The sequence below is a fragment of the Physeter macrocephalus genome, chromosome 21, assembly GCF_002837175.3.
Source record: "Physeter macrocephalus isolate SW-GA chromosome 21, ASM283717v5, whole genome shotgun sequence".
Lineage (NCBI taxonomy): Eukaryota > Metazoa > Chordata > Mammalia > Artiodactyla > Physeteridae > Physeter > Physeter macrocephalus.
In genome coordinates this window covers 96709657-96723882 of record NC_041234.1, presented here as the reverse complement: position 1 = coordinate 96723882, position 14226 = coordinate 96709657, and the positions used below count along the sequence as shown (strand labels likewise).

General features: G+C 36.0%; 1 protein-coding gene across 8 annotated transcripts in view; it reads right to left on the bottom strand.

Moving 5' to 3' along the window:
* Positions 1–14226, bottom strand: part of STAG2 (STAG2 cohesin complex component) — a 117975-nt gene that overhangs the window by 74559 nt on the left and 29190 nt on the right. For all 8 annotated transcript variants that reach the window (XM_007110948.2, XM_007110954.2, XM_007110950.3 and 5 more), the window contains one exon: positions 916–1059. In XM_007110948.2, the coding sequence (XP_007111010.1) occupies positions 916–959 (44 nt within the window). In that variant the 5' untranslated portion in view covers positions 960–1059. The remainder of the gene's footprint in view (positions 1–915; positions 1060–14226) is intronic.

Genomic DNA, 14226 nt, shown 5'->3' with positions numbered 1-14226 from the left:
AAATCACATTAAAAATCATACTTTGAAATACTGGCAATAACCCAGCAGACCCTTAACACTCTGAAAACAATAAAATTATTTTAAAAATGAAAATCTAAAACATCAAAAGCAGACACTGGCCACCATTATGTACAAGGATATCTGCTGTTTTCAAAATTTTTAGCAACCAGACTGTTTTTAAATCAAGTCTTATAAAGACCCTAATATGTGGTATATGTGTGCGTAAAGTTAATGGGGTCCACGAGCAGTTTAAAGGTTCACTCTTCACTCAGGTACCTCATGCAACTGGAGCTTAGTATGAAAACCACTACTGCATATAGCAGCTCAAATTCTTTCCTACATCAAAACACCAAAGAGTAATGAGAATAAAAGCTGAATAAGGAGTATAGTAGCTTTTAAGACAAGGGTAAAGAAAATAGCTATGTTGAAGTCACTTTATGGACCAATAAGCATATAATTTGTTTCTGGGGGGTTAAAAAAAAAAAGGAAAGCATTTCCTACCCTCCTACGTTTGTTTTAGCCTGTCCTTTGATTTTAAACAGAAATCTGACATTACATCCTAAATACTATTGCATGGTATATATTCCTTACTAATGAGAACACTTAACATTTTAAGAATTTCATGACACTCCCTTCAAAACAGTTGCTATTGTAAAACCAAGTATGGACTCAAAGAACTGAACAGCAAAAATAATAAATTTTCCAGGATCTAAATTATAAAATATACTACAAAAAAAGGCATGGAATTACTGTTACAGAACCCAATAAGCATTGATATAAACTATTTCCAAGTATGCATGCTATTTTATACTGAAACATTATATCTTCTCAAGCAGAAGTAACTTTAACTGAAGTTAATACAGTTCCCATTTTGTGGAAAAAACAAGTATTTAGAAATTATCATAATATACTTACTGAAGTAGATTAAAATCAGTTGGTATTTCTGGAGCTGCTATCATTTCTTTATCATCTTCTGGAACGCCCCAATGTCAGAAATATATTCATATATTTACGCGGGTAAAATGATGGTTTGCTTCTTTCTTCTAAGACAGACAATTCCTTTAAAAGGGACAGGGGGGCGGCGGGGGGGGGAGAACGCCATATTTATTATAAACACACCAAAAATATTGGGAAGGGTATCTATCCCCCAAAACTAAATTTCCAAGTGTCTGCTAATGTGTTTTAGTAAATAAGGATTTCTTTCCCTTGCATTTGATTGCTTTTTCTACATACGGATTTGTTACAACTGTTGTAGCCCCACGACAGTAACAACAAATACAAAGAAATAAGCTTCTATTACAATTATTTTTTTTAATTTGTTATGATTCTCCAGCCTGGCTTAAAAAGACAGATGCCCTAACTAGGAACAGAATGTGACTTTTACTCATCCTAAAATCTTTATGACAAGTTTAAACCATAATACAAGACGCCTGAAAATTCTATAGCTTTCTGCTTATGATGTACAGTATAGTTAAAAGGAGCTAATAAAAAAAATCTAAGATAGAATTTTAAAATACTTTAAAAGGTAGGTTTTAAAATACTTTAGAAGGTAGGTTCTTCTACCATAGAAGAAACATACGGTCCAAAAGCCTGGCTTATTAATAAATAACTACACTTCATGATAATACCACCTGCGTTGAACAGGAAAGGGGAAAAAATGTTAGCTCTGATCCATTCCCTCAAGAAACTTAAAATCAATTTAAATACCAATAATGTCATATGGACAACAGATGAATGCCATTTGTGACCAAAGTAAGTTTGGCCATAGGAAGATGCAGTTCCTAAACAAGAGAGTGACCTAAAAGCAAATGACAAGTCTATAACAAAAAAGAGAAAATAGACTGGGTTTGAAGCTCTGAATCTTATGTATAACTTTCTTTTAAAATTTTATGCTTTTATTTCCAAGCAAATCTCATACTTGGTGGCCACCTAAAGACTAAACATATCCAATTAATAATAAATATTCAAATATCACATAGTGAGGAACTTCTAATGATCTCTTCCAACAGAGTAAAACTTTATACAAGAAACTGATCATTCAATTTTTCCATTAAGTTTAAATCTCGAAAAAACATCATAAATGGCTACTAATATGTAATTAACATACAAAGTTCACAACACTGCATTTCCTTGCTCACTCTAATTAGGCTACTATGAATAGCAAAATAATGAAGAGGAGAAACAAGAATCAATAATATACAAATTAAGCCCTAATCAAGGGTTGTCTATACCACCACTTTGAGTTTCTTTTTTTCTGAAGAATACTCATATTGTAAAATCTTTATTTAGATGTCACTGTTAGTATAGTTTTCTCACACTAAATCATGGCCCCAGGATTGTTCCCCTCCAAGACCACTAATTGTTAATTTGGTTTTATTTTTATTGTAACCTAAGGAATTATCTAAGTAGTATATCAGAGTTCTGAGACTTGCCATCACATGTAGGATACACTCTAGCCTCCTAAAAATGCCAACTAATTTAAAAAAGAAAACTGTTTTTTAAAAAGAAAACAATTTTGTTTTTTTAAGTGAGCTGGAGAGGTACAGAGATAATAAGTTCTAACCAACACATCAGGTCATCTAGATGGCAAGATGGAAATAAAGAGCTTGCTGTGTCTGTCTGCCTACCTGTTCCCTCCCCTCTCTCTCTAAGCATTTTATAAAACCAAACTTGACGCATTCCTTAAATATACAGTTTTTAAGCAGACTTTAAAGATAGTTCATAAATGTATTCTACTAAAGGACATAAAGAATGAATCAGCTCTGAAAAGCAGAGAGCACTAAATAAAACAGGTACTGTATGATATACTACATTCCTCTAAATAGCACAAAATTAATTTCTAGTGTACAAAAAGTCTTGCCAGGTCAAATTATTTTTCTCAAAGTGCAGCTATACTAACATGTACTTGGTAATTAGAAACCAAAGAAAACACAAAAGAAAAACAGAATTTATAAAGATGTGAGTCTCCCAGACAAGGCGTCTGTATTTTAAAAAGAAATATCATGCCAGGGTCTGATAGTTTTAGAAAAAATTATTAAACTAGCCAACTCCTTATCCCAGTGAAACACCTGTTTTTAAAATTTTCTAAATATTAAAAATCCATCCAACCAAGTAAAAGTATCTACCATGTGCCAAATGCAGCAGTGGGCACTGGGCATACAGTAGTGAACAGGAGAGCAATGACCCTTGCCCTTATGGAACTACCTGTAACAGTAAATGTGAAAATATATTTCTAGGAAAAGGCACCTACCTCTATTGCAACCTATTATTAAACATAATATTAAATTCCATGTATCTTGAGCTTTTCCTACTGTAATCATGCTCTAAATAACCAATTTGCTACCAAAACAGTTCTTCATAGCTCAAAAAAATTATATATATTAAAGTTGTTTTGTAATTTAAAGGGGTAGGGGGAACGATGGATATGTTAGCATTGGTTTGCGTTTTTTTTTCTTCAAGAATATAAACTTTATCTGCAGGAAGAACTTCGAATTTTTCCCTTTTTATTTTAAATGTCTACAGCTATACATAAATACAATTTGCTCCCCCCAAAGATTTTCATTAAAAAATTCACAAACAAGGTCTTTAAATGTACTTAATGCCATTTGACCTAAGTTGGGAATCCCCAAACTGTAAGGATACATAATGCTCAAATAAAAGTATAAGTTTAATAATCAAACTCACCACACCATTTCTGGCCTAATGTATGTAGGTTATTAATTTTTAAGAAATATGCTCAAAGATCACAAGGTGGAGCTCTCACCTAATGTCAAAGAAAAGCTCTGAGACTTTTAGCATTTGTACCAATTCTCTATAACTACTAAAAGTGAGTCAACATTCCAACAGCTTTGGAGGATAAAGCACAGAAATAAAATTTGCTTTAACTCTCAATCACTATTTCCCTTTTGGGAAAAAATACATCCAATAACAACTAGCTTCTGCTTCTCCTTACTGAAAACTAAGCAAACATATTTATCGATAGGTTGAATAACATACTTTAAAGTAAAACCACTTCCTTAGGCTCAAGTGTGTAATACACTGCTATTAAAGATTTATTAAAATTAAAAATAGGTGATTATATATATTTTAATTCTATACCTTAAATTCAAGTAAACGCTCTCAGCAGTAATGCTTTTGATATAAACAGAGATCTAAAAGTTGAAATTTGATCACCATACTTTTCAAGTTATCTATAATGAATCTATGTTTAGGGCCTGTTACTCAGTTTAGATCCCGAGTTAACTAATTCAATAACAAAAAAACTTTCTTCTTCCACTTCTGAAAACCTGTTGGATACCTACTACTCTAGCACATAAATACAAATATATACTAAATATATATAATTATGCTTGGATCCTTAACTCCAAAAAATGACTTAATTGATTAAAATTATCCACCCACCGCCAAAAAAGTAAAAATACACAAAAAACAACCTGTTTTTCTTTGATATTGTTTAAAAAACTTAAAGAAATTCTGATTTCTTTTTATAGAAGAATGATTGTTTCAAAGTTCCTTTAATTCAATCCCAAGTGGTTTCAAGATAGAAAATAAAAAGCTACAAAACTAACAAGGTCCCCCAGAACCCACATGTTATTGGGGAGTGGGGGGAGCACTTAAAGTAGCTGGTGTTTTAATTCTTTCCCTAAAAATGCAGAAATATTTAACTGCTAAAAGCTAGCAAATTCAGCACATATACCACACGTCACACCCTTATCTTAACACTAGCCCAAAAGGGTTACGTTCTTCTATCTATAAGGATCACATCTTGGAAATGTATATACTCTTCTGAAATACCACCATCATTATAACGCAAACACTTAAAAATAGGAACTACTTAAATGCCCAGCCATGGATTAACTTACGGTACAAAAATGTAATTCATATTCATACACTGAAACTACATATGATGACTGTGTAGCAACATGGGTAAAGTTTGATAAGTTCAAAGTCTTATATATTAGTATAAAATATTAACCAAAAAACAAAACAAAGGAAAACAGTTAACATATCAGAGTGGTGAAAATGTGGTTGACTTGTAAATTTTTAATTACGATGTTATCGTTAGTAAGAAAAAAAGTAAATTATGAGGGTGGAAATTTATTTTTCAATGTCTTCTCTTAAAATCTCAACTGAGAGGAACTACAAAACTATCTCTGCTGCTAAAACCTGATCTATTCATGTTTCAGATACATAATGTCAAAAAGTTACACATCTACAAAAAGAAACTGAGTTCTATCATAAAATTATCTTTATTATGTTCACCTACTCAAGATTAGCAGGGAACAGAAACTTTCATATGAACTCCTGACAAGACCCAAAGGTATGTTCCTTTTATTGGCTTACCTACTTTCTTAGGAGATAGCAGACAGAAGTCTCATCTAGGATGAGACTGTGAAAGAAAAGGGAGACTAGTTCCTGGAGTTATTGAATCAAAACAGGAAAGTCACTATCATTCCTTATGTCAAATGATACATGGCAACTTTGAGTACATAGGTAGGGCAAGAAATGAAAAAAGCCTTTAAAAAAGATTTCTCCTTGCTCAAAAAGATATTTTTCCTCCCTCTGTTTATCTCCCTAATTTCTGCTAACAGTCTTCTAAAGTAAACGACAGGGTGAAAAGAATGACAAATCAAACAATGATCATGTATATTCAGGCCAGCAACACAATTTTAACCTAAGTGTTTCTTGATAGCATACTCACATTACACCTACCACACAAATCATTAGCAAATGTATTTTCCTTTCCACAAACTAGGAAGGAGTCCTAAAGAATTTCTAATGGAAGCACCTGCTCTAGTGCAGGAATAGGTAATCTGGAGAAGGTAGGACTAGAAGAAATCTAAATACGTAAAAGAATTAATAATCCTGTCTACATTTCCTAACTAACCGTAGAAGAGGTCAAATATCTGCCCTTACAAACTTAAAAAATAATATACAGAAGAAAGAGAAGGCCAAAAGTTAAAAAAAAACTTTCTAAAATAACTAAGTAGACAAAGTGAACACACCTAATGCCACAACACTTCAAAAACAACTTTTACTTTCAGGAAGAGGGGAAGGAGCAAGCTGGGGCACAGTCTACACACATCTGGCATCACTATACACTGCCAGAAACTAAGCCAGATAGAACTGGAAACATCCACCTGTTCCCCTCCTATTTTTAAATATATGATAGTATATGCTCAGCAATCTTCCTTATTTCTTGTCTACCCACATTCCCCAATACTTTCCAAATGTGACTCAAGTACTAACCACAATTAGGATCACCTGGCCCAACCTACTCAGCTTGCCCCAGTTCTCCACCATCAGTTCTGAGTTCTGATTTTCTGTAGAAAATCTAGCACTCCATCGTTAACCTCACACGCACAGAGTGCTACCATTTTGAGGATGGGGGAAAAGGGGGGAGGGAGATAAGAAAAGGCTTCTGCCTTATTCCTGCAGACCCACTACTCTATCACTCTGTACTCAGTCGTACCCTGTGCCTTAGTCATCCAAGGATCAATACTCTGCCTTGTTCTTGCTGTAATATATCTACCAGCTCCATCCCAGGAACTGGAATCCTGCCCCTATACCTACCCTAAAAAGTCTCCCTGTGTCTCCCCAGTTGCCTTAATCCAAATGCCACAATACTGTCCTCCTCTCATCTGTCTACCATACTGACACTGACTGCTGCTAGACACTGGATACCATATCATACCTGATACAGTGGACATATATAAACTATCTAATTCCAAGTCGGCTACTTCCCCAGTTTGCCTAACCAGCTGCTGTTGACTAGACATTATCTGGCGCTATCACAAAATAAATATCAAAACAGGTAAATATTTGTTTTATCATATACTATCACCTCAAAAATCATACCTCAGGACTCCCCTGGTGGCGCGGTGGTTAAGAATCTGCCTGCCAATGCAGGCGACACAGGTTCAAGCCCTGGTCCAGGAAAATCCCACATGCCACGGAGCAACTAAGCCCGTGCGCCACAGCTACTGAGCCTGCGCTCTAGAGCCCGCGAGCCACAACTCCTGAGCCCTTGAGCCACAAATACTGAAGCCCATGCACCTAGAGCCCGTGCTCCGCAACAAGAGAAGCCACCGCGATGAGAAGCCCACGCACCGCAACGAAGAGTAGCCCCCGCTCACCGCAACTGGAGAAAGCCCGCGCGCAGCAACAAAGACCCAACGCAGCCAAAAATAAATAAATAAATAAATAATCATACCTCATTTTTTAAAGTACTGTCAATGTTCACTCTTCATCTCACTTATACGTGAATATCATACTCTGAAGTTAGCCTTCTGCAATAACTTAAAGTATGTATGTGCCCCACTGACATAACTTTCCGTATGTTAAGACATGAGTAAACAGCAGCAATTACTACTGGGTGTAGTGGCTGTCGACATTTCAGAGGTGAGACAAAATTAGCTGGTATAAATGAATGTCTAGATCTGAAAATCAAATTTACAACAACGAGCTAATTTGGTATACAGCATGATATAAGCACAGTGCATCATTACCATCAAATCCACTTCACACTGGGCATCACTGGCAGATTTCAATCAATAGCGGTTATCAAGACAGATTTCATAACAAAGTTGATGAAGACAGGATAATCCCGCCCAGATTTTGAGGGAAATCCAAATTTTTATTTCATATACTCTCAGACTGATTACACCAAAAAAACTTTCACATTTATTCAAGGCACTTAAAAAGTATCTAAATGAAATCTTGAGTGTTTATTAATAACTCACATGAAAATAGAGACACAACTGTAACTTAGATACAATTCGGTTAATAAACAAAGTGTTAAAAAAATCACTTTATAGAGGACAGTGGGAAATTTTAATCTAAAATTTAGAACTGCAGTTACTACTACAAAGCACAGTATTTTTTATTCATTTTATTATGGCAGCAAACATAACATACATGCTACATATTTAATACCTTTTTTTTTTTTTGGCTGCACCACGTGGCATGTGCATCTCAGTTCCCCAACCAGGGACTGCGCAACCCCTGCAGTGGAAGCGTGGAGCGTTAACCACTGGACCACCAGGGAAGTCCTATATTTAATATTTCTTGTCCCTTCCACTTCTGATTAGGTAACACTTTATTAAAATACCTAGCATTCGCATCCACTTGATATAAACCACTAACCTTCCTACTAACTAACATCCACAGTACACAATTCACAGGCTTGAATTATATTCATATTAAGTTCAGAAATCATGTTTTCACAATAAAGTTTATGAACACAGTATAGGTACTTCCAATTTCTCATTTCAAATCTAAAAGGCTGGTAATTCTACACAATGACAATGACAGGAGGGTCAAATATATGTTGTACTCCAAAATTATTTTGATTCTCTCTAAACTTAAGCTTTCCCAAATAAAGATTAAAACATGTAAATTACTTTTTAAAAACTAAATTTAAGCCAGATAAAGACACTACAAAAAACGACAGACCAATATCCCTGATGAACACTGATACAAATATCCTCAACAAAATATTAGCAAACCAAATTCAATAGCATATTAAAAGTTATTATACACCATGACCAAAGTAGGATTTATTCCCGGAATGCAATGCTGGTTCAGCACATGAAAATCAATTACTGTAATATACATATTAACAGAATGAAAGGCAAAAACCCCTCAGGATCATCTCAACTGATACAGAGAAAGCATTTGATAAGATTCAACACCTTGGGACTTCCCTGGTGGCACAGTGGTTAAGAATCCGCCTGCCAATGCAGGGGACACAGGTTCACGCCCTGGTCCGGGAAGATCCCACATGTCACAGAGCAACTAAATGCGTGTGCCACAACTACCGAGCCTGCATGCCACAACTACTGAAGCCCACGCACCTAGAGCTTGTGCTCCTCAACAAGAGAAGCCACCACAATGAGAAGCCCGCACACCGCAAGGAAGGGTAGCCCCTGCTCGCTGCAACTAGAGAAAGCCCACGCGCAGCAACGAAGACCCGACGCAGCCACAAATAAATAAATAAATAAAAAGATTCAACACTTTTTCATGATAAAAACACTCAACAAACTAGACAATGAAGGAAAATACCTCAACATAATAAAGAACACTTATGAAAAGCCCACAGCTACTATCATACCTAATGGTAAAAGACTAAAAGCTTTCCCTCTAAGATCAGGAACAAGGCAATGATGCCCCCTCTCTCCACTGCTATTCAACATGGTACTGGAAGTCCTATCCAAAATAATTAGGCAAGAAAAAGAAATAAAAGTCACCCATATCAGAAAAAAAGAAGCAAAATTATCTCTGTTCACGGATGATATAGTCTTACACGTAGAACACTCTAAAGATTTCACCCCCACCACCAAAAAAAAACTGTTACAATAAACAAATTCAGCAAAGTTGCAGGATATAAAGTCAACACACAAAAGTCAGTTGTGCTTCTACACACTAAAAACGAACAATCCAAAAAGGAAACCATTCCCTTTACAATAGCACCAAACAGAATATTTAGGAACAAACCTAACCAAACAGGTGGAAGACTCAAACACTGAAATTTATAAAACACTGCTGAATGAAATTAAAGAAGTCACAAATAAATGGAAAGACACTCCATGTTCAGTGATTAGAAGGCTTACTATTAAGATGTCCACACTACCCAAAGCAATATACAGATTCAAAGCAATCCCTATCAAAATCCCAAGAGCCTTTTTGGGCAGAAATAGAAAAATTCCTCATAAAATTCAAGGGACTCCAAATAACCAAAACAGTTTAGGAAAAAAGGAACAAAGTTGGAGGAAACACACTTTCTGACTTCAAAACATATCACAAAGGTGCAATACTAGCATAAAGATAGACATACAGGGCTTCCCTGGTGGCACAGTGGTTAAGAATCCGCCTGTCAATGCAGGGGACACGGGTTTGATCCCTGGTCCGGGAAGACCCCACATGCCGCGGAGCAATGAAGTCAGTGAGCCACAACTACTGAGCCTGCGCTCTAGAGCCCATGAGCCACAACGACGGAGTCGGCGTGCCACAACTACTGAAGCCTGCGCGCCTAGAGCCTGTGCTCCACAACAAGAGAAGCCACCACAATGAGAAGCCCGCGCACTGCAATGCAGAGTAGCCCCTCCTCGCCGCAACTAAAGAAAGCCCACGCGCAGCAACAAAAGACCCAACACAGCCAAAAATAAAATTAATTAATTAAAAAATAAAAATACAGACATACAGACCAATGAAATAGAATGGAGAGGCCAGAAATAAACCCTTGAATACACATTCAAATGATTTTTGACAAAGGTGCCAAGACCACTCCATGCGGTTTCTCTTCAAAAAAAATGCTGCTGCGAAAACTGGATATCCACAAGCAAAAGAATGAAGTTGGATCATTCATTATCTCACACTATATACAAAAATTAATTCAAAATGGATTAAAGATCTAAATGTAAGACCTAAAACTATAAAACTCATAGAATAAAACTTAGGGGAAGAGCTTCATAACACTGGACGTGGCAATGATTTCTTGGATATGACACCAAAAGCACAAATAGACAAATGGGACTACATCAAAACTTTTACACAACAAAGGACACAACCACCAGAGTGAAAGGCAACCTACAGAATGGGAGAAAAGATTTGCAAATCATACCTGATTAGAGGTTAATATCCAGAATATACAAAGAATTCCTACAACTCAACAACAAAAAAATCAAATAACACAAATTTTAAAAGGGACAAAGCACCTGAATTGAAACCAAATCAAAACTACAATGAAATACCACTTCACACCCTCTGGGATGGCTAGAATAAAAAAGACGTAACAACAAGTGCCTGCAAGGATGTGGAAAAATTGAACACTTGTGCACTGTTGGTAGGATTGTAAAATTGTGCGACTGCACTGGAAAACAGTATAGAGGTACCTCAAAATTTTTTAAATAGAACTGACATATAATCCAGCAAATCTCCACTTCCAGGTATATATCCCAAATATTTGAAAGCTGGGTCTCCAAGAGATATCTGCACACCCATATTCATAGCAGCAAATTCACAGTAGCCAAGAGGTGGAAGCAGACCACATGTCCATTAACAGCTGAATGGATGAACAAAATATGGCATATACATACACTGGAATATTATTCATCCTTAACAAAAGAGGAAGTCCTGTCACATGCTACAGCATGTGGATGAACCTTCAAGACATTATGGTAAATGAATCAAGCCAGTTAGTCACAAAAAACAAATACTGTACAATCCCACTTACATGAGGTATCTAAAGTATCAAATTCATAGAAACAGAAAGCAGAATGGCAGTTACCACATTTTGCGGGGGGCAGGAAAGGGGAAGGTGTTTAATGGGTACAGAGTTTCAGAATTGCAAGATGAAAAAGTTCTGGAGATCAGTTTCACAGCAATGCCAATTTACTTAACACTGCTGAACTGTCCACCTAAAAATGGTTAAGATGGTAAACTTTACGGGTTTTTTTACCACAATAAAAAAATTTAAATATAAACCCTTTTATCAAGCAAGTTGTCTCTTGTATCAAATATTCACAAGATTTTACCAATCACTTGAGAACACCTTTCTAGTGAACAAGCATACTATACAACATAACTACTGATATCTTTTAAAATGTAATTTTATAAATTAAGACACTGACAATTGACATCTACACTCAGAATACTGTATTTGTCTCCTATTTATACAGTAAAAAGGAAACAAAGCTTGTATCTTTATGGCAAAACAGTCAAAGAAATATCTAGCTTTAAAAAAAAAATCAACTCTACTTAATGCAGTGTGGTGACCTAAATGGGAAGGAAATCCAAAAAAGAGGGGATATATGTATATGTATAGCTGATTCACTTTGCTGTACAGTAGAAACTAACACAACATTGTAAAGCAACTACACTCCAATAAAAATTAATTTTAAAAAAATTGAAGTATTTGGTTGAACAATGTAAGGTAATCTCAGCTATATCTTTACTCTGGTAAAGAGTTTAGCAGTTTCTTCTAAAAACCATACAGCTCACCACAAAAAAAAAGAAATGATAATTATGTAACGGAATAGAAGTGTCAGCTAAAGCTACTGTGGTAATCATATTTGCAATATATAAATGTATCAAATCAGCACACTGTATACCTTAAACTTATTCAACGTTATATATAGATTATTTTGATAAAAAATTAAAACCATACACGCAGTTGCCATAAAAACCAGCAATCTTACTTGTGAGCATTTATCCCAGAAAACTGAAAATCTATGTCCACACAAAAATGTGTACATGAATGTTCATAGCAGCTTTATTTGTAATAGCCAAATACTGGAAACAACTCTGTTATAGGTTGAATTGTGTCCCTCCCACCAAACTCCTATTATGAAGTCCTAACCCCCAGTACCTTGAAATATGATCTTATTTGAAGTTAGGTTCTTTACAAAAGTTATCAAGTTAAAATGAGGTCATCAGGATGGGCCCTAATCCAGTATGACTGGTATTCTTATAAAAGGGGGAGCTTGCAGACAGACACACACAGTGAGAATGTCATGTGAAGATGAAGGTGGAGACCTGGGTGATGCTTCTATAAACCAAGAAACCCCAAAGATTTCCAGCAAACCACCAGAAGCTAGGGAAGAGGTATGGAATCGATTCTCTCTCATTGCCCTCAGGAGGAACCAACTTGGCTGACACCTTGATCTTGGATTTCTAGCCTCCAGAACCGTGAAACAATAAATTTGTTGAAACCACCTAGTTTGTGGTGCTTTGTAATGGCAGCCCAAGCAAACTAATACAAACCCAAATATCCTTCTATGGGTGAATGGTTAAACAAACCATGGTACATGGAATATGAGTCATCAATAGAAAGGAATTAACTGTTGGGATGCAACAACTTGCGTGAATCTCAAGGGAGTTATTTTGAGTGAAAAAAAGTCAATCTCAACAGTATATACTGTATGATTTCCACTTATGGAACAGCCTCCAAAATGACAAAATTATGGAGAACATATTAGTGGTTGCCCGGGATTAGGAACAGAATAGAAGAAGGTGAGAGAGGGGGATGAGTGTAACAATAAAGGAGTAGTATGAGGGATCTTTGTGATGATGGAACAGATCTGTATCTTGATGGTGGTGGTGGTTACATCTATCTATACATGTGTTAAATTGCACAAAATTAAAAACATACAAAGACAGTCACACAAAAAAACACACATATAACTGTAAAATCTGAATACACTGTGGATTGCACCAATGTCAATTTCCTGGTCTTTATACTGTACTACAGTTATGCAAGACATTTCCATTGGTAGGAACTAAGTGAAGGATACATGGGACCTCTCTCCTGTTTTTGCAACTTCCTATGAATCTAGCATTAATTATACCAAAATCAAACTTTAAAATGTCTAATCAAGGGGCTTCCTTGGTGGCGCAGTGGTTGAGAATCTGCCTGCCAATGCAGAGGACAGGGGTTCGAGCCCTGGTCTGGGAAGATCCCACATGCCGCGGAGCAACTGGGCCCATGAGCCACAATTACTGAGCCTGTGCGTCTGGAGCCTGTGCTCCGCAACAAGAGAGGCCGCGATAGTGAGAGGCCCGCGCACCGCGATGAAGAGTGGCCCCCACTTGCCACAACTAGAGAAAGCCCTCGCACAGAAACAAACACCCAACACAGCCATAAATAAATAAATAAATAAATTTAAAAGGACCTTCTTAGGGATATACAGTCAGCATGTGCTTAAAAAAAAAAAGTCTAATCAAAATCCTAGAAGTTTTTTTTTTCCAAAAAAAATCAACAAACTGATTCTTAGATGAAAAAGTAAAGGAATCAGAAAAGCCAAAACAATTTTGAAAAAGAACAAGTTTGGAGAACTCAGACTATACGCTGTACCAAGGCTTACTATAAAGCTACAGTAATCAAGACATTGTAAATGGTGATTATGACAGATCAATGGAATAGAGACCTGAAATAGACCCACACACATATGGTCACTCACTTTTTGACAGAGGCACCAAGGCATTTCAATGAAGAAAGACTGTCTTTTCAAACGACTATATATCCATTTGCCAAAAAAGTTCCTTAATCCATACCTTGTACCATATGCAAAAATTAACTCAAAATGAAACCTAGACCCAAATGTAAAAACCTTCATCTATAAAATTGGGTGGCTTTTTTTAAAATAGCTTTTTAATATGATTTTTAAAATTTATTTATTTATTTTATTTATTTATTTTTGGCTGCGTTGGGTCTTCACTGCTGCGCGC